The sequence below is a fragment of the Tamandua tetradactyla genome, chromosome 17 (genome assembly GCF_023851605.1).
Source record: "Tamandua tetradactyla isolate mTamTet1 chromosome 17, mTamTet1.pri, whole genome shotgun sequence".
Lineage (NCBI taxonomy): Eukaryota > Metazoa > Chordata > Mammalia > Pilosa > Myrmecophagidae > Tamandua > Tamandua tetradactyla.
In genome coordinates, this window is record NC_135343.1 from 474,649 (window position 1) to 501,258 (window position 26,610).

General features: G+C 44.4%; 1 protein-coding gene across 2 annotated transcripts; it reads right to left on the reverse strand.

Annotated features, from left to right (window-relative positions):
• Positions 1-411: 411 nt before the first annotated feature.
• POLR1B (RNA polymerase I subunit B) lies at positions 412-25,061 on the reverse strand. 2 transcript variants are annotated; one of them, XM_077133703.1, is made up of 16 exons: positions 24,861-25,061; positions 23,545-23,712; positions 23,161-23,307; positions 21,724-21,856; positions 20,699-20,835; positions 19,859-20,082; positions 19,408-19,579; positions 16,878-17,049; positions 15,901-16,182; positions 14,406-14,539; positions 8,106-8,276; positions 7,515-7,671; positions 4,283-4,479; positions 3,608-3,861; positions 2,600-2,853; positions 412-2,518 (listed from the first exon to the last, which is right to left on the reverse strand). In XM_077133703.1, the coding sequence occupies exons 1-16, from the start codon at positions 25,032-25,034 to the stop codon at positions 1,971-1,973; spliced, it is 3,324 nt and encodes a 1,107-aa protein (XP_076989818.1). In that variant the 5' UTR covers positions 25,035-25,061; the 3' UTR covers positions 412-1,970. The 2 variants fall into 2 exon arrangements, with proteins under 2 accessions (XP_076989818.1, XP_076989817.1); XM_077133702.1 differs by having other exon boundaries at positions 412-2,853.
• Positions 25,062-26,610: the final 1,549 nt, after the last annotated feature.

The following is a 26,610-nucleotide window of genomic DNA, read 5'->3' on the forward strand; positions in this document are numbered from 1 at the left end:
GGGACAGGTGCTGCCGCGGCCCTTCGTCGTCCAGTGCTGGGGCAGGTTGAATCCTGCTGCTGCGCTGCGGCGGCCTCGGCTCCCGCCACACGCGCTGGGACTTGCCCTGTCAGCCGCCCTCCCTGCACAGGGCGCGGGGCGTCTGACCACTGGCGGTCAGCATCGCTGGCCATTAAAGAGATGCAGGTTAAGGCAGTGGTGCCACGTCTTGCCTGTCCACGAGGCAAAAACAAAAAACCGACAAAAACCAGAAGCTGGTAAGAAGATGACTTACCAAGCGCTGGTGGAAATGTAAGTTTCTTCTAAACTAGCCTTAAAATTACTGTAGGACCCAGAAATTACACTCTTGGACATTTATCCTAGAGAAATGAAAAATCTTTTGAAAAATGTCCATTCGAGATGTTACACAACTGTGTTCAAGAGCAGCTTTATTTGTAGTCACCAAAACCTGGGAACAATCCAAATGCCCATAGAGGGTTAAAGAAGCTGGGGCGAACCGGTACTGCGCAGTAAAGGAAGAAACTGTCATGCAGGCGACAACCTGGCTGGGTCTCAGTAGAATTACACCGCGTGGGTAAGACCAACCTCAAAACACCACAGAGGAGGGCGGGCCACATAGGATATTCGTGCAATAAGATCACAGAGGTGGAGACAGATCAGTGGTGGTCAGGTGTTAAGGGGTGGAAGGGATGAACAGGAGTGGCTGGAGAGCCTCAGCCCTGCGTGACGAGTTCTGTATCCTGATTGCACTGGTGGATGTATCGCTCCACGCCAAAGATTGCACTGGTGGATGTATCGCTCCACGCCAAAGAACTGAATAAAACTAGGCATGTACACACACAAATGAACGCACGAAAACTGGGGAAACGTGAATAAGCTCTGCATTATACCAGTTACAACTTCCTGGTTATGAAATCCGTAATTCAAAATAAAGTTTTTAAAAAACAGCCATTTTTTATCATTGCTCTAAAAAACAGGGAGAGATTAGAAGAGACCCCAGCTATGGGATTGTGAAGTAAACAGAATGGATTGGGTGGAAAAAGCTAGAGCTGAGGTTCTACTGACAGCAGGAGAAATAACGGCTAATAGAGCCAAGGTATTTTTTCTTATTTAAAAAAAAATTTCATGAAACAAAACCAGGATATTTCTTGGATAGATTTTTCTCAGTCTATCCCTACCTGCCAGGAAAACATTATCTTAGAAAGAATTTTAACATCAGAAAGCATCTTATACTTGCTCATGTGTATACAACATTATTTACTGCCAATATTGGTTATACCAGCCAAAGAATGAGGCAACCCGAATATCCCTCAACAGGGGAATGGCACATACATAACAGTACATCCCCATACGATGAAATACTGCACACCAAAAACAAAGAACAAGGAAAAATAAAAACACTCTATAAACTGACATGAAAGCAGCTCAATATAAACTATGTCCCAAAAGGCCAAGTATAAAATACCCACTGGACTTGAGATTCAGTATGAAAAAAAGAGGAAAAAACTCTCAATTTTTTACAGCAATTACATGTTGACATTTTGATTAATATATATATATAGTCAAAATAAATGTAACCTGTGGTTTTTTACTTTACCAGGGCTACAAGAAAATATGAACTCATACACAGCTTGCACACTCGCCTTGCCCTAGTGCATGGACAAATCCCTACCTGCTGAGGCAGGGACAGGGAATGTGGGGAGGCGGGACTTCTTGGAAAGGAAAATTCCCTGCAGACACGGTTCCTTATCATTAAAAAAAAGATACCTGAGGAATTTCCAAACAGATACATTGAAAATCAGCTTCAGAAGTTACTTCATCAGAGGCTCCCAAGCCCTGAATTCTGAGTTACAAGGTCTCGCCTGAGCGTTTTAACACCCTTGAAAAAACTCAAGAGTAACAGTATCTTCACAGAACTAATATTTTGTTTTAATCGAATAGATTTCCTAAACCAAAAGGCCAGCATCAAGTTAAACAACATCCAGTTTCACTTTGATGTTCATGGCTGCCAGTTCTGCTACAAAATAGCGAAACACGTAAGGCACAGAGAGAGTGTCGATTGTGTCGCTGCGATGACACAGAGCACAGCTATACTTTCTGTTGCGCGTGGCGGACCACGAAGGGGGAGGCTTCTCCAACAGGGGAGAGAGTAAGCTGCCACACTGCACACAGACGTGGGCGATCGAGCGGTCAGAGCAGTTGAACAGGCGGTCGTGAAGGAGGAAAGACGTTCCGTGGGCTAAAAGAGCATCCCGCTCCATTTCCCCAAAACGGATCCCACCCTGAACGTTTCTTCCTCCGATAGGCTGGTTGGTGACTTTGTCTCTGGCTCCTGTTGTTCTAACTTGAAATTTGTCTGAGACCATGTGGCGTAAGCGTTGATAGTAAACCACACCAATGAAAATGTCTGCTTTCAGTTCATGCCCACTGATGCCACTGTACAATCTCTCAGTGCCATAGAAGTTGTAGCCAGCCGCCCTTAACATCTCACCAAAGTATTTCAAGGCTGAGTTCTCCTCTGAAAAGATGAAGGGTGTGGCGTCATGGCAGAGACCGTGCAGAGCTGCAGACTTCCCTGCCATACTCTCAATTAACATACCAATGGTCATGCGGGACGGAAAACCATGAGGGTTGAACAGAATGTCTGGGACCATTCCACTCTCCGTAAAAGGCATGTCCTCCACTGGCCACAGCCTGCTCAAAATACCCTTCTGACCATGGCGACTGGCAAATTTATCTCCGATGGTGGGATTCCGAGGCATTCTCATCGTAATGCAAACACACTTGAATTTTCCACTTCCAGTGTCATTACTACACACTTTGATGTTATCCACAACACAATTTTCTTTAATCCTAGGAAAAAATACAGAAAGTCAAACTAGTTCTTTATAAAATTATAATCAGTTCTTCACAAACATGTTTGCAAAACATGTTCTTACCTCCATTTGCAGACACAAACAGAACTGATTTTCTTAGAAGTGCTTATTGGTATGGCTACTGATTATGTTTACTGCAGAATTATGTCTATCTGAAAGAAGAATACTAGCAACTGAAAAACTATTACGATGACCTATTACTGAAATCAACATTGTTGCTGTAAAATAAAAACTTATTTTTAATAAAAGCCATAATGAACTCAACATTTTACCTAGGAAATGTTCCTAACACATATGAGAAAACTGACCAAGTGGGAATAATTATGACTGAGACAATGACTGAGTTAGCACTTATTTTTTCTCAAAAAGTTCTCCTATTAAAAGATAACTTTCAAGAACCAAAACAAAAACAAACAAACAAACAAAACAAAAAAGATAACTTTCACTGAATCCAGCAATTCCACTCAGAAACAAGTTTTACAAAACAGCATGTTCAGAAATGGAAAGCACAATACTACCTGATTGTAGCACAATAATGTAAGTACAATGAATCAAGCTGAATCTGAGCATGATAAAGGGAGAAGGGCTGGGGACCTGTATGAAACCACAAGGAAAGACAGAGGACGAGACTGACATGGCATAATTTAGGAATGCCTAGAGTATATGATGATGGTGATTAAATACACATATTAATAAAAACCAAGCAAACCAGCATGGCTACCCAAACTCACTTATAGTATACCACGAAGCTTTCCCCAGTGCTGAGGTTCAGGTAGCTGTAATACGGGTCTCCATACTGCAGTCTTGCTCCAATAAAGGGCAATCCATCATCATCTAATTTCTGAAAAATCCGTGGATCACCAGGTTTGACTCCAAACACCAGACTATCATCTCCTTGTTTAATTTTTTCAGAGAGATCTATGAACTCAGACTTGTAGACACTTCCATGGGCAAAGCCTCGTTCCCAGGAGGCCTTATTTACAATCTGCAATGCCAAAGGATCCTGAATTTAATCGACTGTGGCCATATGGGGATTTCAAACTTAAAGCTGGTTAGGGTTATAATAATACTTAGTTTAAAACTCCCCCCACATTTTCCAAATCACCTAAACTATTAAAACCCAGACACATGCAAATGCCTCACCACATGTAATATGGAAGGTAGAGAGCTGAAACAGCGCTGGGGTTACCCAGTGTCCACCTGAAGCACGGGGTGGACTGTGCAGAGCACATGCCTCTTTGGAACACCTAGTGGGTACCCTCAAGGCAGCCCACTTTCAGCTCAGACCAGGGCCCACTACCCGGCAGGACATGCACACAACCGGGGCAGAGATGTGCTCCTCCCACTATTGCACAGTGCAGGGAACAACCGAGGAGAACGGAATGGCCTCTTCTGGTAAAGCGTACCATAGCATCCTCCATGTCATAGCCAGTGTAAGAGATGACAGCGACGATGGCATTCGTCCCAATTGGATAGTTGTCCATGCTGTAATAGTCATACATGTAGGGTCTGACTAAGGGACTCTGAGGAGTCTGAAGACGATACAGCTTATTATCAGATCGGTCTTGAAAAGTAAGAAGTGGAAAGCCCATAGTTTGTTTACCTTGAGAGGGAAAAAACACCTTAGCGTTTTCTGGGATATAAAGGTGGCAAATAAAATTGTAAACAACTGAACACATGTTGACAGTACAAATGAATACATCATGGTGGCTACGACTACACACTGACATGCTTGTGCGAATGAAGCAGACCTCTGCCTTGACAGGGCCAAACCTTAAAACTGACACTGAGTGGGAATGGGTGCAGAACGACACATCTGCATGTTATGAGCCTTCATAACACATCCCAAGCAGTTGTACATCTGGTTTATGAACACAAATGTAATGTACTGAAAGCATACAAAGTAGATGTAAAGGATGTGCACACACTTCAGGAAACCACCCCTGAGGAGGGAGAAGGGTGAAAAAGGGACATCAGCTGTTACCTATGATTACCTGCTCAACGCGCACACACACACACACACACTGCAGAATGTCCACATTTGTTAATTCTGGGCAGTGGGGTACAGGGTACAGGGGTTTAGGTGAAGACTCTTCTCTATACTACTTTACTATATAGACAATCATTTCAAAATAAAAGATGAATTAAAAGACTAACGGAAATATATATACAATGTGAAATTTAAACAAAATAGACAGGAAAGGAGACTTCCAGTTTCTAGTAAAAGAGGATTACTCCCACAAGATCACCTTCAAAAAAGCTTAAAATCTGGAAAATAAGGTTAAAACACACAACCACACACCACCTGAAAGCACTGCAAAGTAAATTCAGCCAAAAATGGGAGAAGGAAGTCATATTTGGACAAAGGGAGTTTCCAGTTTTCATATTTCTTTGCCCAAGGAGCTGGTCAGCTTAGTTGCTAAAACGTGGATAGAGTCCCAAAGTCTTACAGGCTGGGAGAAGCAGGAAACAGAGTTCAAAGTGGCAAGAGCACCAGAAAGTAATGGGAGCACCTGAGAAAGAGCACACCAGAAAGGAGGAGCCTTCAATTCTGCATGTAAGCTCATTCAAATCTTTGGTGCACCCCTGAGAAATATGCACTCAGGGAACAAATCCAAGTAGTTCTCCTAAGGCTGAGAGGCAGTTGTAGGAACACTGCCTATGTTTGGCTAAGTGAGCCACCAGTTAACCCTAAAACCGAGTCCTCTTTGGAGGGACATAACAGAGTACAGTCTGTACAACAATGCCATGCTCACAGGTACACCACACAATCCAAAATGAGTAGACATAAAGAAAAAGGCAAATATGACCTATATTCAAGAAAAGTGACCCAGAAACAACCCAATTGTTGGAACTAGCTAACAATGATTCTAAAACATTTATTAAAAATATGCTAAAAAAAATAAAGTATGTTCACAATGAGTGAAAATAAATCTCAGCGAAAACAGAAATGATATTTAACAGACATTCTAGACTGAAAAAACTAAATATCCAAAATAAAACAATTCAGTACATTATTGAATAAAAACACAGTGAATCAAGAAATATTCAAGACTAGATCAAGAAATATTACCCAACTTGAAAATGAGAAAGAAAACACTGGAAAAAGAGAACAGGAACTCAGTAACTTGTGGGTCAGTATCAAAAGGTCTACAGATGCAAACTGAAGTCCCAGAAAAAGAGGAGACAGTGGGGCAAAATCATTACTCTTAGAAACAATGGCAGAAAATTTGCATTCATTCTTTCATTCCAAATTAAAAAAGACCATCAAACCCTAAACAGGACATATACAAAGACAATTATATCTAAGTACAAAAATAAATAGTCTAAGGACAGAAGAAAAACAACACATTGCATGCAGGAAAATAACACTATGAATAACCCTGACTTCAAATAGAAATGATGAAGACCAGAAGGGAGGTGTGGTAGTCAGGTTCAGGTGTCAAGTTGGCCAGGTAAAGGTACCTAGTTCTGTTGCTGTGGACATGAGCCAATTGTGAACCTCATGCCTGGTGCAATGAATGATGTTTGGTTTAATTGGCTGGTGCTTAAATCAGAGAGCTCAACGTAGCACAGCCCAAGCAGCTCAGCATACCTCATCTCAGCACTCGCAGCTCAGTCCAGACCTTTAGAGCTACAGAAAGGAATCACCCCAGGGAAAGTTGTTGGCACCCAGAGGCCTGGGGAGAAGGCCAGCAGAGATCACCCTGTGCCTTCCCAAGTAAGAAAGAACCTCAGTTGAAAGTTAGCTGCCTTTCCTCTGAAGAACTATACATCAACTAAATAAATCCCCTTTTATTGAAAGCCAGTCCGTTTCTGGTGTGTTGCATTCTAGCAGATAGCAAACTAGAACAGGAGGTAAACATCATCTTTTGAGGACTGAAAGAAAAATAACTGTCAATTCAGAATTGCAAATCCAGTGAAAATTACCTTCAGGTGAAGGTGAAATAAAAACATTTTCAGATAAATGAAAACTAAGCAATTGTGGCCAGCAACCCACACTATAAAAAGTGCTAAAGAGAGCGATTCGGGCTGAAGGCTAATGACACCAGATGAAAACCTGATCTTAACGAAAGAGCGAAGAGCACTGGAAGTAATAATTATGTGGGTGACTACAACGGCCGGTGACTTCAAAATGAAATCCAGAGATCTCAGACAAACCCAAATCAACAAATATTGCAAAAAAAAAAAAAATTACCTTTATTCTTCAAAAATGTCATTGTCAAGAAAGACAAAGAAAGTTAAACAATGTTCTAAAGTAAGGAAGACTAAAGAGAGAAGACCACTACCAAAGACCGTGTGTCCTCCTGGACAGGAGTCTGCACAGAAACAGTGTGCTGCAAAAGCACAGTGCTGGGACCTGGTCAGCACGTGACTGAGGCCTACAGAGGAGCGCCAAGTCTCCTGATGGCGGAATGTCTGTGAGTGTCCTCACTCTTAGGAAACACATGCCAATGGATGCAGGGATAAAGGGACTCATTCAAATGGAAAAACAAGGTGCAAATGGGGCAAAGTGCAGCAATCAGTGAATTTGGTGAAGGGCTTAGAGGAGCTCTTTGTAGTATTCTTGCAACTCTTCTCTAAGTTTGAAATTATCTCAAAATAAAAGGTCGCAAAAGCGCCTTTCTTCTGCCTTACCCATCTGGCACTGGTACATGTTCCGCGGACTCTGGTTGTGGTCAGAGAAGGGGATGAGGTTGGCGATAACACTAAGCAAGCTGTGAGGGAAGAGCTCCTGGTGTGTGGAAAGCCCGGCCACAATCTCCTGCTCAAAGACAGCGATGTTCATGAAGACCTGGGGAGGAGGAGGGGGCAGGAGTTGGGCACAGCATCACCGCGGTTGCTGGCCATGAGCCTGCTGCCATTTCTCAGGCATGGTGCCCAAAGAGCCGCCAGCATCACCAACCAGAAGGGCTCTGAGGGAGGCACAGGAAGACTTCTGGTTAGAAATGTGAGGGGAAGAAATAAACAGCTTTAAGTAGTATAAACAATTTTAAAATCTTTTACTGCAAAGACGAAGCTGCAAAGGTTGTATGTCTAATGGAGTCCAGAACGAGGTGCTGTGGAGGTGAGCCAGGGGTGGGGGAAGGAGGTAGCACAGCCCCAGCCCTCTCCCAGGTTCAGCTGCCAGGGGAGATGAGACAGGCCAACTGCTGGTGCTGGTCACAGAGGAAGCAGAACCTAAGTGCAGACTTGCAAAGCGGAACTGCTCACGCACGCGCCACGCACCTGCTCCATAGTTCCAACCAGTTCCTCTTTGCCTAACTCCAGGTTCTGCACAGGCCGGACCAGTCGACAAGGAGTGGTAAAAAGGAGTAACCCTGGGTACAAACTTGGTTTTCCTGTCATGGGGATAAGGACCACCTCCATCCAGGGAGGAATTCTTTTTTCTCTCAACACCTGTTTTCAACAAAAAGAGAGGTCAATAAACAATTATCGCCTTCAAATCCAATCCCCCACCCTCTGTGGGCTGGAGGGACAGGCAGCATGGGGAAGGAGGTCACAAAAACTTTCCTAAGAAATTAAATCAGCCATGCAAATCACAAATCTAGTGCCCCCAAACCATGGCTGTCCCTGCCAGTCTCACCCCACTTGTCCCACATCGGGGCTCAGCCCACCACCTGGTCAACGTACTGACTGACACTGGGCAAAAGGCAAAGAAAGAATGTATATTAGACATATTAAGTGAATTATACTCTCTGTGTACAAAATATAGTAGGTTACTGGTTTTATTTTATAATGTATTGAAATGAAAACACCCTTACACCTGGAAATTAAAATATATATTATAATATGTTAATATCATATATAATTATAATATGTTAATATAAGTATATAATTAATATTAACATATTCTATTAAACAATTCCTGGCTTAAAGGAGAAATACAAACAAAATTTTCAGCATTTTGAAAAGATAACAAAAACATACATAAAGGAACTTACTAAGATTCACAGCTAAAAAAATTACCAACACAAATGAAAGAATGAAAATTAATTAAATTCTTAACTGAAAAGCTAAAATAAGAACAAAGCAAACCACTAAAACAAAACACAAGAAATAATAAAGATAACGTAAAATTAATGAGATAGAGAAAAAGGATCACTTGGAAAAAAACCCCAATACTTAGTCTAATCAAGTAAAAAAGTTGGCGGGGGGCCACAGCACAAATTATGTACAGTATGCCAAGGGGAGAAACACTGAAATAAAAGACAATTAAAAAAAAGCATGAGTCTACTTTGCAGGCCTCTATCAAAATAAATTTTGAGGGCGGGCCACGGTGGCTCAGCAGGTAGGAATGCTTGCCTGCGATGCCAGAGGACCCGGGTTCGATTCCCGGTGCCTGCCCATGTTAAAAATAAATAAATAAATAAATTTTGATGAAATGGATTAAAATATAGGTTACCAAAACAGACCTGAACAACGATAGAAATCTCAAAGACATCCATTTCCATATTAGAAATAAAGCAATCAAGAATCTACCCCATTACAACACAAAGAGGGAATCCTAATAAACCACTGACTACGTTAACAGAACTACACTGACATTCTTCTTCAACTGTTAACAAATGTACCACACTAACACAAGGTATTAAAAAAGGATGCATGAGGGGACTCTATTTTCTGCCTGATTTTAATGTAAACTTACAAATTCTCAAAAATAGAAGAACCATCCTGCACAAAAACACTAGAGCCAGATGGTTTCATGGGAATTTTCCCAGACTTCCTAAGACGAGGTAGTCAACAGTCCACAAACTGCCACAGGGTACCGAAAACAAAACTTTCTAATCCTTTTTTCCCTACTCTTTTCATAAAGAACACTGACTGTCTATTTAAAAAATCTTGCAATATTAATATTTAAGAAAACACTCATATTCTTAAATATTAAGAAAATAATACACCACTACCAGTGGAATTTATTCATTATAAAATTTCAAATAAAAATCTTATGATATCCTCCCCAAAGATGCAAAAAAAGCCATTAACAAAATTAATATTTTTGATAAAACAAGTTTAAGAAAAAAAAGGATTTGATGACTACTCTTTAACATGAAGAAATCTCGAAAGACCAACTAACCTAAACACTAAAGACATTTTTTCATTGAATTCTGGAGTAAGGCAAGGATTCCCTGCCCAATATCTGTGCTATCATTCGACAGCACACTTTACAGTATAAACTAATGCAATTAAAGAACAGAAATTAAACAGAGGCATGAAAAATAGAATATGATACATATACCTGAAAATTCAAGAAAATTAACTCAATGAAAGAATTCAGTAAAATACAGGTGACAAAATTAATATACAGAAATCAATAGCTTCAGGTACACAAACAATTATCAGAAGATGTAATGGCAGAGGAACTCTACTTACATTCATAGCACAAATAAGATATTTAAGAATAAACAATACATAAAACCAAAACACTCCAAAAAAGATATAAAACTAGGCTTGAACAGATGGAAAGGCACCCCTTATTCTTGAGAGAGTAATAGAGCATAAAATGTTAGATAACTTGAAGTCAATTTATAAACTTAAAACAAGTCCCATACAAGAGCCAACAATTTTTGATGGAGCCGAAACTAAAACTTATGTGGGAAAGCAGAGATTCAGTTAACAGCTCGTCAATCACTGAAAATGACAACCTAGCAAAGGGACCATGAAGTATTCCAGGAAGCACACGGATGCGTGGATGAGCAGATGGAGCAGCGGCAGGGAATGGGACACTGGGGAACCAGCCCAGTAAATGGGGGCACAGCTGATAAAGCTGGTATTTCAAATCACTGGGCAAAGACGGACTTTTAAAATAAATGATGCTGGGAAAAAAGGATAAGCACTTCAACAAAGACAGAATCAGAGCTCCACCTCACCCCACATGCAAGAATAAAACCAACGAGCATCAGAGGTCTAAATACCAAAATGACACCAAACGTACCAGAACACAGAAAAATTCTGGGAATGTGGCAGGGAAAGGTCAGCCCCAACAGTAAAATGAAAACAACTTCCAGATGGCAAACAAACAAAACACACAGCAAAGTGCAAAGACAAACTCACAGAAAAATGACCAACGTCCCTAACATACATGAGACTCTAAATGTGATGAAGACGAAACTTGGCCTATGACCATAAAGCAGAAACCATTCAGACACAAAAGATCTAAAATGGCTCTTAAATGAGAAAATGTTCACTTCTACTCATAAGAGAAAAATGCAAATCACAACTACTTTGAAGTATCTAGCAAACTGGTAAAAATTAGACAGCGGCAAGACACTGTGTTAAGTGAGGGTGTGAGGAAAACGGTTCTCTCGCCTGTTACCGGTGAGAATACAAATGGGCGCAAGCCCTGCAGAATTGATGTGGTGGACGGTGGGACCTGGCCAAGGAGCAAGGGAAGGCTGGAGGGATCCCTGTGGTGTTGGGCTGGGGTCTAAGACTCCAGCACGGAAAGATAAGGACACCCTTTTGGAGCCGCGTGTGCACATGGGTTAGCAGACACACACAGGCTACCCATCCTGCCTGCTGAGGACCCAGCAGGAATGACACTGAGCAAGAAGCACACCCCGTGCACAGTTCCTGAGTACCTTGCTCCAAGAAAAGGAGCCAGTGACCCTTCAGAAATGGCAAGATCTGTGTCTGGAGCAGGGAAAATACAAGGTGAATCTGGACCCAGAAAGTAAGTAAGCGCTCAAAAAGACAAAACGATGGGACACACCCAAGGGACACAAGAGCCAACGTGAAAGAACTCCCAACAGCCAAAGCTGGAATAGTTATGAGCAAAGCACCAAACAAATGTACATGAGTCCATGACACAAAAATGACTGAATCAATAAGTAAATGGGAGAGAGGAGACAAATCTTCCCCACAGCAGCATTCCAAACAGTTTAAGTAGACATTTTTGTTTGCCATATGGAAGTTATTTAGTCAGGTTCATTTTACTGTTAGGGCCAGGACATAGGACTTCATCTCACCCTACGCCCTTGAGGGTGGAATGGACTTGGTAATTTGCTTCCAAGGAACAGAATAGGGAAAGGTGAAAAGAGAAATCCATGTGGGAGGAACCGGGCAAGCACGCCCTATGGGTGCCACGTTCCCCGCGACAGGACGGGATGAGAAGGGCACTTCACCTCTGTGGTGCTCTTTCCAAAACCCCTCAACCTCAGTCTGACTGTGAGAAAAACATCAGACAAAGCCAAATTAAGGGGAATGCTACAAAATATTAGTACTTCTGAAAACTGTCAGTCATGAAAAATAATGAGATGAAAAGGGGGCAGGAGTGGACTTAAAAATAGAATACAAATGGAAATAAGCAAACCTAACTGTATTCAAGTGAATTACACAGGGTGCACGGGTGGTCCAGTGGCAGAATGCTCACCTTCCATGTGGGAGACCCAGGCTCGGTTCCCGGATCAGGCACCCAAAACAAAAATAAAAAAACCATTTCTAATGAATTACATAACCACCCTAAAACAGAAAAAGAAAAACACATTTAACTCAACGAATTTAAAAAAACAGCACTTTGACTAAAGTAAAAAAGACAAAGAGATCTATAAACAATATTGAACTGCTAGCAGACTGATTTTCCACGTTGGCCAGGACTATCAATTCTGAAACAACCTTCTGTGCTTCATAAGATGAAGCACACTAGCCAATGCTCTGACTGTAACGGGAGCTGAGACTCTCACTGCTGGAAAAGGAAGTGGAAAGAGCAACCCTGGTGCTGGACTGGAGCTGACGGCACTGCACGAACTCACAGCTGAACAGCTGTGCACACACAGACACTTTGGCAGCAATGGCCCCTGGCTGAGACCCTGGCTTTTCAGAAGTACAACGCCCAGGAAGAGGAACCAGGGCTGCTCCTTGGAGAAATGGCGGTTTCGGGGTCAGGGTAGGGACAGCACAAGTTGAGCCTGGAGTATCTTGCTGTGCCAGCGGGCAAGGAAGTGCTCAAAGAACAATGGACATATCAAAAGAACACAGGGGCCAGCCCACAGGGGTTCCCACAGGCAAGTATGATACCATCTGAGTATTAAACAACATTAACAGAGTACACATGAAAACAAACATCTATAAATCTACATCAATATAAATAAAGTGAGGAAACAAATGGAGGAGAAAGACAGCTCCAGAGAACAGCAACTAATAAAAGTAGAACAAAAGATGGAATCAGAACATAATCATTTGGTAACCATGGCAGTAATAATTCAGCAAAGAATTATCAATGGAACAGTAATAATTCATCAATTAATGAAAAATGTGATAAGGAACAGGACATTTGCATAACCTTCAACTATCTCTCAATGAGTTACTTACTACAAAGGAAAGAATAGCAACTTTATGGTGAATTAACCTTAAAGTGATCAGTTAACATCACCACTAACAGGGCAGGCCAACCTCAGGTGCCTCCTGGTAAGATATCCTGAACAAACTTAGATTAAGGGACAATCTACAAAGTAATTGGCCTGCACGCTTAGTAAGTCAAGACACGAAAGGTAACAAGAGGCAACTAAGTGTTGCAGGTTAAAGGAGGCTAAAGAAATATGACAACTGCGTAACACCAATCCAGACCGAGTCCCACACCAGGAGAAAAAAACAGTGGAATTTGAAAGTCAACCGTAGATTCCCCAAAGTGACCTTCTGTGACTCTGACTAAGTATACTCTGGCTACTGAAGAGGGAGTCCATGTTCTTAGAAAAGACACGGAAATATTTATGGAAAAGGGGACACGATGTCTGCACACTGCTCTCAAATAGTTCAGAGATTTTTATAGAGCATATAAATGATAAAGCAAATGCAGCAAAATATAACTGGCAGATCTGACTAATGGACATATAGGAGTCTTTTCTTTAAGTGTAAAATTACATAAAAGCAAAACAACTTAAAAAGAACAAATCTAGGGTGGACCACAGTATTTCAGCAGGCAGAGTTCTCGCCTGCCAGGCCAGAGACCTGGGTTCGATTCCTGGTGCTGCCCAAGCAAAATTAAAAAAACAAAAACAAATTCAACAGAACAAAGTATGAACTACAAATTCATCCTGTCGAGAAGGACAGGTCTAATGGCCATTATCGAAGACAGAGACTCTTAGTAGGAGGAAACCTCAAAGATAAATTACTCAAAGAATGTCATTCGACTTAACTTCCTAGAAACAGATATTCAAGACCCAGGAGGCAAGAGGAATGACTTAGAGCTTGAAGATCTTTAGTGTGATTTTGACAGCCCCTATATGCCACTAACATTTATTTCAGACAGGTTGCCAGTACTTACAAGAGAAAAAAGTTAAAACTTGTTATATAAGCAGACTGGGGTTTCAATGATCCTGCCTCAAAGGTCAAAATACCTGCCACTAACCCTGACCAGGAGGGCCAGTGCAAGGCAAGATTCTGCCACCAATGGGAGAGTACAGGTACTTCCAGAATTTGCTTCTGACACCCCAACCCCCTGGCCATTCTAGGCTGCCCTGGGGTCACCTCAACAACTAAAAAGGATGAAAAAGTTTAGAGATGGAAAATGTCACAATTATGCAAGGTCACCTTAAAATGCCGGAGAGACTCTGCGATGCTAGGGGCAAGCTCCTTCTCCACCCAGCCGACGAGGACTCCATCCAACAGGACGGGGTAGCAGTCACCGTAGGGTCGATGTGGGGCTCCGTCAGTCGGGGTGACCCCTGGTGCAGGGAAGACAACAGGACAGCAGGGCTTTTCAAACATTTCATATTCCCCCCCTAGATGGGTTCGACAACTACCCCTCATCTCAGATACCTAATTACCTTTGTTTCAGTATTGCCTGTATAAGCTTAAATCATTTCCACAGGGATACAAAGAAACTAGTAACAGAACTGCATGGAAGAGAGTAGCTGGGCAACAGGGCCACCAGGCAGGCTTTGCACTCTATACCTTTTGTATTTTGATTTCTGAACCTAGTAAATGTGTTAATTTTTTCCCCCAAACATAATTAAGCTAATGTCATGAACCACAAACACCTACTGCCTCCGACAAAGCACCACAGTGCACCAGTGCCTGCTCCTTCCAGGTCCACCTCTCCCTATACTAAGTCAGTCAAGGGCATTTCCTAGTCTCTCTTCTTCCCTACCCTTCCCATCTCTTCTGCAGTGGGTATTTTTACCACCTCTCAACTTTTTTCTTTTCTCCTTGCTACCCTTCTTTGGTTGTGGTATTTTAAAATCACTGGTAGTAAAATCATCCTTTTCCTTTAAGGGGGTCAACCTACAAGCTACACTGATTATATCCTCTGAACCCCATTTCTTAATGACTTTCTCTGGGGCTCCTATCTCAGAGGGTCTCTAATTGGCAGAAGCACTTATAATTGGAAAATTTTGACTGTTGACTCAATGCCCCTCTGGATGCTTGCGAATACCTATTACCTGATCCCTGTGAACTTGAAATTGAACTGAACAAACATTAATCCCCAGGAGAACCCCTGAACTAGAGGACTGCAAAATGCCCCAAGGAAAGGCTGCTGTCTTTAAGTATGAAAGGAAACTAAACGGAGTATCCAGTCTTGGAGAACAGTGTGAGAGCTGTCCAGCCAAGGCGGAGGCCACAGCCACAAGGCCACCAGGAACAAGGCCTGTACCTGAGATCAGGGCACAGACAACTCCCTTTTCAACTGTCTACCTGCAAACCGACACTGCCTTGCATGAGAGACGTGAAGACCCACACAACCGACGCAGGGAGAATGACCCAAAAGGCTGTATGAGAGTGAAATGGCGGTGCCAATGTTGTCAGTGCCCACTGCTGACCCATTCATGGGCTTAGGCATTACTATCTTGAAAGAAAAGAGAGCTTACAACAGTTTATTTCTTCTTTCCTGTTTCCATTTTCAAAGAATGCATTTGACATTCTATAGAGAAGCCAAGAAAGCAGCCCAACTCTTGTATAAAAGAGTGAAAGAGAATTCTTGCAGGAATTCTCTGATGAGACGCCAAGGAAACATAACTTACCTTTGATTCTATGTTAAAAGAAACATACAACCTAACTCGAGTGTGAACGACTGCACACCACCTACCCAAGCTGCAGAGCAAAGCTGGAACCGCCGTTGTGTACACGGACTGTGTGACGACCGTGCACCCCGCAGCCAGGTGGTTCATGAGGCCACATGGCTCCCCGTCAGGGGTGTGCACGGGGCAGAGGAAGCCCCAGGACTCCGGCAGCAGCCTGCGCACTGCAGTGGTCCGCATCTTGGCAAAGTCAGCCCCTCTGTGCACGCAGCGGAAGTGGGAGAGGTAGCGCAGGAAGTTCAGCTTGTCAGCCACAACACAGAGTCCAGAATCTTGCAGGAAGCCAAGGCCTCAATGAAAGAAAAGTCAACTCAAAACCAGGTTGGCCTTTCACCAAAGTCTACTTTATCTGAGGCTCTGAGGAGCTGGCAAAGCCCAAGAGCCCTCTGTAGACCAGAGTGGGACACTGTACAGTTTACTCTATTAGCTCCAATGAGTGGGAAGAGCTTACAAAAAATCACAGAAGCCCCCAGATTTCACAAATCATACCACCTGTCCCTGTCTGGTTCACTACCTACTCTGTGGGAGAAGATTAGATGAGAAGTAGCAAATCATCAAGTGGGATGCATCCAAGAGGGCCGGGTAACGATTCAAGTACTGATGGTCCTAGAAGAATCTGTGAAGGAGGAAGGCTGCTAGACCCCCAACCACCGCTGCTAAGGGCCCCAGTGACTCTGACGCAGATGGTTTAGGGACGGACATTTGGAGCAACCTCTGACCTCCCTGGAGGTCCAGGATGCCTTCAGTTTCCTGGAACGAGATAGGGGTTATGTATCTGGTCATCAGAAATGGACAATACGGACACTTCACCTAAACCCTCCAGACTGACACTCACCAGTCAGAACTTACCACAGCATGAAGTCTGTCTTCAGTAAAAGTGAAAAGTTTACTTTTATTCAGAGCCTCTCTCAGTGACATGTAAATCTACACTGAGTAAGCAATTGGAAAAACCTAACGAAAATGGAGCTTATCAATTTAATTTTACCTGTTTTAGAACGCAGATTCCCAGTAGCAAGAAGATATTCAAATGGTTTTGTAAGGTCTGCTCCCAGATTAAAAATCTTCATCAAATTTTCAGTGTTTATGGACACACTAGTTTTCTGAGCTCTCTTTTCTAGAGCTATCCTAATAGACACTAACCAAGCTTCCATTTTCTCCTGAAATGAGAAAAGAAAATTTTAATGTAAAAATATTAAGTATTATAATTAGCACAAGTTTCTTATCTACCCCCACATAATCTGCATAGTGCATAACAAAAGGCCCACCAACTTATACACTTGACATAAAAACATCGAAACCATAAACACGAAGGGCAGCTTTTGAACGTATTTCTTAGGACAGAAGACTAGCTTCTAGACCAGGGTTTCTCAACTCCACCACCACAGACTCAGCCAAATGCCCCTGAGTGGGGAGAGGCAAAGCCATTCCAGCTGAGAAACATACTCCCAGATCATTCACCCCAATGAAAGCAATCACTAGGCTTTCGCCTTCGGAAAGTTTTACTCTAAAACATTCGAACTGCTTCAACCCAAGAAACAAGCAACAACAAAGCTCTGAGAGCGAAGCAGCAGCGTCCATTCCCAAGAACAAAACATCCGAGAGTTCCAAGTCCCTGCATCACAGTCAGCATGCAAGGCACCTGACAAACCAGGAGGAAAGACAGATGGCTTTCTCCTCATATAAAACCTGAAAAACAACAGAAAAGGAATAGAAGAAAAAAGAGAAAAGGAAAGAAAACTGCAGAGACAAAGAGCAAACATGGAAAAAAGCTCCATCACTAAGATGGCAGGGAGGTGGAACTTCAAACTTCTCTTTTGACAAATGAGAAAAGCGAAGCTCAGAAAATGTACATGACCCACCCACTAACAGACTCTACAGGGTGAGACTACAGATGCAGGAGTGACGCCAGAACCCATGCTGTTTCTATGACACCACGTCTCCTCAAGGCCATGAGACAAAAATACGAATGTGAAGGGACGGGAGAAGGGCAAAATCAGAGTATCTCAGGCCCCGCTCTGCACACAGCCACGGTGTGTAGGACGGGACGCACTCTCATTCCCCACTGGACTGCAGGAATCAGGACAGGTTAAAAAAGACTGTGGAATCTACGGGGAACACTGCATTACAGGAGCACTGAAAACCCCTGGGTCAAATGTATTTCAGCAGTTAAGACTTTTCCAGATTTTAGAAAGTCATAGCACACAAACTATCACTTACAGTCCCTGACGGAGCTGAAGCAATGGTTTATAATCAACGTATTTCTACAGTGAAACACACAAAAAGTTACCCTAAGTAGAATAAATGAAAGTTATAAATAGCCTCCTGCCATTCAGGTATTTGCTTCCAACTCATTTTTTTTCACCGTTAGCACTCTGGGTGTGGAATTGCAGGTGAGTGCTGTGGATGTGTGTGCAGCTGTACACTGGGAAATAAAGGCAGGAGAGAGCAAGAGGCCTCTCAGGAACACTCCCGGGACTTCACCAGTCTTTCTGGTAAAAGGAGTAAGACTGTAAAGCTGTGCTAATCCGAAGGGACAAGCCGCCTGTGACAGAGGAGACACCGTGGACACTGATGACCAGTCTGCTCGTGTCCAGAGCTCCCAGCAGGCTGCTTCCATTGTCTCTCACCCCCAACCCTTGTAAAGGAGCCCTTGGAACCAATCCTAGGAATGACAGACAGCCTTGTCTCCACGACAACACTCCCTGGAATGGCTAAAGAAGTCTGAGTCTCATGTCACCATCAAGTATCATCTGAAGATTGTTTTCCTGTCCCAAATTTGGAGGTTCATACAGCTGGTGAAAAGGGAAAGAAATCAGATACTCTTAAATCCTCTGAAAAATTCCCAACCTTCTGTTCATTTCCCTGGCTGCTCAAGTAGTATTAAAAAAAATCCATTTTTAATACTCGCAGCTTTCCCTGAACCCAATACAAAAGGGAAATGTAAATCAGTCTTTACCTGAAAAACTATTTTTTCAGGTAAAACAATTTTTATCAGGGAAATTTTAAGCTGCTGAAATTTTCCAATCTAATTTTATAGAGAGAGCAGACATAAACAAGATTTATCTCGTCAGTAACAATTTAAATAGGAATTCCTGATGAGGTAAGGAATTAATGGAATTTTTACTTCCTTCCCCTCCATCTTCCACTCCACTGTTAGTTAGCTCATAGCCTTTTTAAGAGCTAATATGAAAAAACTTACACACCAGGGAATCAACTTTCTTATGTCATCATTTTGTGCCAGGCCAACTCCAAGTGCACACACCTATCAACACCGCAGCATTAACAGTATGACCGAGAACTGATGTCTTTACTTAGACAGTATAAACAATTAAAGGCCCTTCTGAGCACGGGGTAGGTAAGGGTCTTTAGGTCACTAACTACTAAACAAACAAAACCCAGAGTAGGACACCATGTAACATTCCAAGTGGAAATGACAAGCATGCGGGGGGCAGTGCAGCTGGGCGCTGGTCACCCCACAGGCCGTGTGGGCGCAGGGCGAGCACAGCCGTGCTCACCTTCAGGAACATGAGGAAGAGCTGGCCGGGTGTGAGAACCTCTTGGTTCATTAAACTATCAGGGTTCTCCTCCATGCACTCTCCTTTGGCTAAAGCAAAGAGCTTCCGGGTCATGAGACAAAGCACATAGAACTTTTCAGTATTGGATTTTAAGTGGATACAGATGCACTGGCTGTCAAAATAGAAAGAAAAAGCTTAAATCAACTCAGCAGCTGATATTACTTGTGCTACTACCTGGGTGCACGGGTAGTTCAGTGGTTAGAATGTCCGCCTTTCATGCAGGAACTCGGGTTCTGCTCCCAGACCATGCACCCACGATAAATAAATAGATAAAACAAAACTACCTCAAGAAAAAGGGGAGGATGGCCAGAGAAACAAAGTGAGCCCCACTGGCCCTAACTGAAACCAACACAGAGAAGACAGTAAAGGAGTGTCGGAAAAGCGCACATACTTAAACAGAAACTCTGCAGCTTGTTCGTTCGGGCACCACTCAGGAAGACTGAGTTTTACTCTGAAGCGTTCCCCCAGATAGCTGAGAACCTGCTTTTGTGTGGAGCAACCCTCTTCCACCACAATCCTTAGCATCTGAGAAACTGAGTTCCTAAAGAAAGAGTCGTCCTCTTTTCCCTTGATGAGCTCCTGAAAAATCTGATAATCAGAAAAACTGACGAGTGCCTAGAACAGGAAAAAAAAAATCTTTTTAACCACTCACAAATAATAAATAAACCATTTTATTCACTTAGGAACACTCCTTTATTTTTTTATACCCACGAAAAATCAACACTCCACCACTGCTGAATCAAATGAACTCCAGTGAGCCCTGCCTCCTGCACTGAATCAAGGGTGGATGGCAGGACCAAGACAAGGTGGTGGAAAAGAGGGTGGTGACTTCCAGAGCCGGGTCATCAAGGGATTATGGCTTCTGCCTTTCTCTTCCGGATGACTCCAGGCCGGGTGGAGGGAATGGAGGCCTCCTGTGGACAGCCAGCCACGCAGGTAAGTACCTCCTCCAGCCCGGGGCAAGTCTTCAAAATAGCCCACTTCCATCTGACCGCAACCTCATGAATGCTGAGCCGGAAGGGTGCAGCCACCCTGCTCCCAGATTCCTGACTCTCAGACCACAGGTGATGAAGTTTACTGATGTTTTAAGCCACTGAATCTTGAGATAATTTTTTACAGAGCAGGAGATAATCAAAACAGATTATCAATGAGGAGAACCCAGCATATCTGCACAGAGCATTAACATTAACAATTCTCTTCATAACAAAAGAAAGAAATCATTAAGTCACACCTTGAGTGCAAATCCCAGAGGAAGAAAGAATAGTTCTTTGTGGTAAATGAAGTTTAACATGACTGTGCCATTTTCCAAGTAGTGAAGATTCATATTGACAGCAGAATGCTCTTCCCTCACACAGCGCAATGAAACACCTGTAGAAACAAACCGAGCAGAAAGTCAGAAGCTCAGTGATACTATAATTGTTTCAATTAATATTTTTCTGTATTATTTTACCCTCAGAAATAATGAGAACCAAATCACTAAGTTGATTTTGTTTCACCAAGACTGACAACCAAAACTGTCCCCACAACCTGCACTGAGATCAGTTTATATGAATTAACTGACACGATGAATTCAACCAGACTTCAAAGTCGACCTCAAGGACAGAGACCACGTCTTACAGCATTCATATCCCCAGCTCCCTGCAGATTCTGGTCTAGAGATGGTGGCTTGATCTCACAGTTCAAACGGAGAAAAATAAAATTTATTTCAGTTTCAGATAAAGATGATGGCGACAAACGACATCAACTGATGCAAAAGAATAAATGAAAAGACGTTCTGACTTAGATGCTGTTATTCTACAGTTAAGTACGGCCTCAATAAGAAGGTGATTTTCAGCTCAGTTATAAGGATAAATAGTTTACTTGTAGGGGCTGTCCTGGAAGGGAATGTGCTGTCTGTGGAGACAGGTATTCTCACAGAGAGGCTCCAACAGCCCCAGTGGCTGTCAGCCAGAGACCCCGAGGATGGCGACATGGCCCAGAGACTTCTAAGACCCGTGTGCACCTCAGGCCAGGTCAGGCCAGCCTTGGTCTTCATCAGCAGTAATATAAAAACATAAGCTTGTTCAGTCTGGAGAAATGGAATCGAATAGAAAGTAGGTTTCCTACTATGAAATCTTAATACTGAAATACTTAAAGGCAAAAGAGAAAAATGTCTACACTGGAATAATATCAAAGATTCTATTTAGTTGCATTTACTCTTCAAAAAATGATTTTGAAATTTTCTAAAAGAATATCCCAACAATCATTAGAACTTACCATACTGAGTATAGCCAGGTCCTCTGCTTTTCCATTTTGGTCTTATCATTGCAATGGGGAAATTTCTCCGTGGCATAATCAACATTCGGATGACTTTCTCAATGCCATTGATAATAAAATAGCCTCCCATTTCCTACCAAAGAAATGAATTACAGTTTGTTAAAGAGGGAAGATGACAAATGAGCAGCTAAAACATTAAACTAACTATAAACATCAGCCTCACTCCTAGCTCAGCACAATGCGACATGCAGAAAAGGCTTGCATGAGGAAAAGACTACTGGCCCTGTGAGAGTGTACAGAAACAGCCAGCATGCCAATTAACAGTCTCCTCAAGTACTGGAAAAAGATTCCAGGGACATGGGAGGGAATATGGAAGGAAATCAGGTTACTTTCCCAATCCCACTACTTGGTATATATACTCAAAAGAACTGGAAGCAGGAACTCGACAGATATTTGTACACCGTGTTCATAGCGCCATTATCCACAAGTGCTACAAGATGGAAGCAGTATTATTCACAAGTGCTAAAAGATGGAAGTGTCTATCAACCCAATAATGCATAATGCGTTCAGAGCATGGTCTTTCAGTTTGGGATGATAGGATGTTGTGGTAATTGAGGGTGGTGAGGGTAGCAAGACATATGCATGTAACCAACCCCAATGAACTGGAAATTCGGGAGTGGCTGAGAAGGGAAATCTGTAAAATCACAATTTTTAAAAGAGACAACAACAATTGACATGATCCTGGACTGGCTCTAATAACGGAGGAGAAAATGCCCAAAAGGACAATATTGGGACAAGTGAAAAAGCTGGAATATAGAGTGTACGCTTTACTATCAACATTAAATTTCTTGGACTTGATAACTGAATTTAAATGTGGTTACATAAACGAGTATTGCTGTTCTCAAGAAATATACATGGAAGCATTAATGTTAAAGGAACATGATATATGTAACCTATGCCCAATGTTTAGAAAAACAGATTGAGACAGAATGAGATAAAAAATGTGATAAAATGTTAAAAGATCATAATTCTGGGTAGGGGGTATTTGGGAGTTCTCTATTGGTTTTGTATTATTTTTACAACTTGGCTTAAGTTTGAAATTATTTCAAAATAAAAAGTTAAAAAGCAGACAAATTTCCTGGAATTATGTCTTTAAATTTGCATCGTTCAGAAAATAGAGGAAAATCTGCAAATTCTTCTGCCACAGCAAAAACACTCCTGGATAGCACAGCGACACTTTCATATACCGACTCATCTGAACTGTCACATCCTAAGCCCTATGCAGGATGGAGACAAGACATCACGTCCCATTTTATGTACCGAGAAATGGGAGCAGAGAAAGAAAAACTGACTCCCAAGAAGCCTCAGGGTTTCTCACTCCCAAACCTGCTCCCTCCTACCACAGGACCTTTCAGGGCACCGGGTCCCAGCAATCACCTCTGCTTCCTCATGGTGCTCGATGAGGGCTTTTGGAGGAAGGCCGTGTAAGTTGCAAAGCTTAGATTTCACCATAATGGGAACATAGCCAAGAAACTGTTTAATAACTCCTTTTGAGATTCCATTCACTGCCCAACTGATATCAGCCTAAATAAAAATGAGAAAAAAATTACTTAATAAAAAAGAAAAATTATCTGGATCTTCGAGAAAAAATGAGAATTTCAAAACAGTGAGGAAAAAGACCACAAATTATTTTATGATTTAGATTTAAAAGACGGGTTCTCCTAGATCACTGTACTAAGAAAGCATTCCGGTATAAACTCATAAGATACACCCTTAACCAGAGTTGTGAAGTGTCAGAGCCACGATGTCATGTGTACTCACTGTCAATCTCCCCCGGTAGGTACTCCTTCGGCCTCGGCATTCTGCTGGGTAAACCTTAAGCTCTTTACAGATGCTCCCTTTTGGAACTGTGGGTGGGCTGATGGCAGCATCCACAATAGTAAGAGAGAGGCGCTCATCTTGGAAAGCAAATTCGAAGGGAGGTATAGCCTGAAATACAATTCACACTGTTAAATGACTGCACTTCCAGGGCACTTTTTCTCAAAGACTCTGAGACCCCATGTGTTCTACATGCACTGATGCTTATAGTGCCAAGGTGATAACACATCTAAAAAAACCGGCTACAGCCAATTGCTTTGGAACATAAACTGCAACGGCCCCCACATTACCTGCAGAAAAGAATGCAAGTACCCGAGTCTGACAACCAAAGTCCTTCATGTTATCTCAATTCTTACTGAAAACACAAATTCTACTCAACAGAAACGTCAGGCCGCAGAGCGTTCCCTGAGAATGCGGTTCTGCTCCTTCACTTTCACTGGAGGGAATGAACTCTCCTCTTCCCTTCGACTCCCCGAATCTGGACCTTTCTCATACACCTGGCTGCATTTCCTATATGCACCGACAGCAGCTACTCAACCTGGGCCGAGCAGTTCTCAGGAGAATCCCTGTCTCAGACCCCCACCCGGCCCCCCGTGAAACCGACACTCAAAAGCAAGCTCTGCGTCCCCGTTCCCCTCACAGCCAGGCGCGATCATCAGGCGAGACCTTTCCCCACCACCTTCTCGACCACTTAGGGCTGAGCACAGGCGAGTAAGATGCCTGACACCTTTTCTACTGCAGAGGACGTCCTACTTTCCCGGGAGTGCCACAAGAAACCCTGCCTCTACAGCTCACTCACGTTTTCCTCGACACCTGACTCATTCAGAGCGTGGTTTTCTTCTCTAAAGCGCTAAGCGGGGAAAAAGAAAGAAAGCTGAGAGAGGACCCAGCACTTCACAGCCCACGCAGGAACAGGCTCAACACCTTTCGAGGAAAGCGGTCCCGCGGTATAGAAGTCCGCACGGCGTGAACGGTCGGGAAGCACAGCGACAGCGCGTGGCCTCCTCCCGGCCTCAGGACCCAGAATCCGCACAGTTCGCAGTCACCCACAAACCCAGAAAACCACAAGCCCAACTCCCCGTTCGCAACCGGACAGGTCTCCAGGGGCCAAAGGCCGCCCCTCGCACCCGCTCCTCCGCCAGTCCGCTCCCGGCGCATGCACGGCGCCTCGAAACACGACGGAGCCCGAGCCCCGGCGGCCGTGCTGGGCGCGCCCGGCCTCTCCCCGCCCGCCTCGAGCAGCGGGGCGCCGCCCTCACCTGCACCGCGCGGCCCAGCCCCTCGTGCACCGCGTAGTTGAAGGACTCCACGTGCGCCCGCGTCAGCTCCTGCAAGGCGGGCTCCTGCTGTTCGCGCGGGGCCCCGTAGGCGGGGTCGGTCAGGTGCCTCAGGCTGGGCCCGGGGACTCCGCGCCCCGAGCCGCCGGGACCCATCGCACGCCTGCGGCCGAACCTCGGGGCGGCATGCGCGCCGGAAGGGCCTCGGGCCGCGCGCCGGAAGTGCGTCGCGCCCGCTCCGCCCGCCCTGCTGTCCCTCGCGTTTCCCTGGCCGACTAGGAAGCCGAGCCCCGAAAGGAAGGGCCCGGGTCAAGCTGCGCGGCGCCGAGGCGAAGGTGCGCGGCGCCCCCTGCCCGCCCCCGCGGAGGGGCCGCCGTCTGCGGCGTGCTCGGCGGGCGGCGCACCGACTGCGCGCTTCCGGCCCTGCCCGCGGCCCCCAGCCCAGCCCAGGCCGAGGACCGAGCGCCGCCCGGCTCGCCGCCGCCGCCCCCGCGCTCGCCTGGCGCGCTGCGTCCCCGCGCGGCGGGTCATCGGAACCTCCCCGGCCCCTCGCTGCGCTTGGCTCCGTGGGCGGGTCCTCCGCCGGGTGCAGCTCCCTTCGCTTCTTACAAGGCAGCGTATTCCGTCCCCAGAGTTCTCCCGCCTCCCGCCTCTGGACGCTACAGCGCCCCAGGGCTCAGGGCTGGCCAGGTCTCTTCTCCAGCCTCTCCCTGCTTGGACTGTCCGTCCGTCATCCGTCCATCATCCGTCCATCATCCACCCATCCATCTTCCATCCATCCTTCTACCATCCATCTATCATCATCTGTCCATCATCCATCCATCTATCAGTCATCCATCCGTCCATGATCCACCCATCCCTCATCCACCCATCAATCATCCGTCCATCATCCATCCATCTATCAATCATCCATCCGTCCATCCATCATCCCTCCCTCACCCACCCATCCATCATCCATCCATCCTTCTACCATCCATCTATCATCATCTGTCCATCATCCATCCATCTATCAATCATCCATCCGTCCATGATCCACCCATCCCTCATCCACCCATCAATCATCCGTCCATCATCCATCCATCTATCAATCATCCATCCGTCCATGATCCACCCATCAATCATCCGTCCATCATCCATCCATCTATCAATCATCCATCCGTCCATCCATCATCCCTCCCTCACCCACCCATCCATCATCCATCCATCCTTCTACCATCCATCCATCTATCCACCACCCCATCCGTCTATACCCAGCTCTCCACCTAACACCGTCCCTGGGGATCAATGGCCACCTCACACTTTAGATGTCTGAAGCAGTGCTGGCTCTCTCCCTCCCTCTCTCTCTCCCTCTCTCTCTCTCCCTCTCTCCCTCTCTCTCTCTCTCCCTCCCTCTCTCTCTCCCTCTCCCTCTCTCTCTCTCCCTCCCTCTCTCTCTCTCTCTCTCCCTCTCTCCCTCCCTCCCTCCCTCTCTCTCTCTCTCTCTCCCTCCCTCCCTCCCTCCCTCCCCTACTTTTGGAATAGCATCACATCTTGTGGGCTGTATCTCCCAAACATGGCCTGACCTTGGCTGATTCTGACACCTCTACTGCTGTCATCTCAGTCCAGGAGTTTTCCAGTGTTGGGGTTACTGACGTTTTGGGGGTGGGGGTGGTGCATGGCCCGGGAATCAAACCCGGGTCTCCCTCGTGGAAGGCGCGCATTCTACCACTGAACCACCCAGGCATCCGCCACT

Excerpts from the sequence above, each read along its gene's own strand:
- POLR1B (XM_077133702.1), bottom strand. The coding sequence starts at position 25,034 with ATGGGTCCCGGCGGCTCGGGGCGCGGAGTCCCCGGGCCCAGCCTGAGG. Across the intron at positions 19,580-19,858 it reads GCTGCAGAGTTTCTGTTTAA|CCAGTGCATCTGTATCCACT; the intron begins GTATGTGCGCTT and ends CTATTTTGACAG. Across the intron at positions 2,854-3,607 it reads AGCTTCGTGGTATACTATAA|GATTAAAGAAAATTGTGTTG; the intron begins GTGAGTTTGGGT and ends ATTTTTTCCTAG.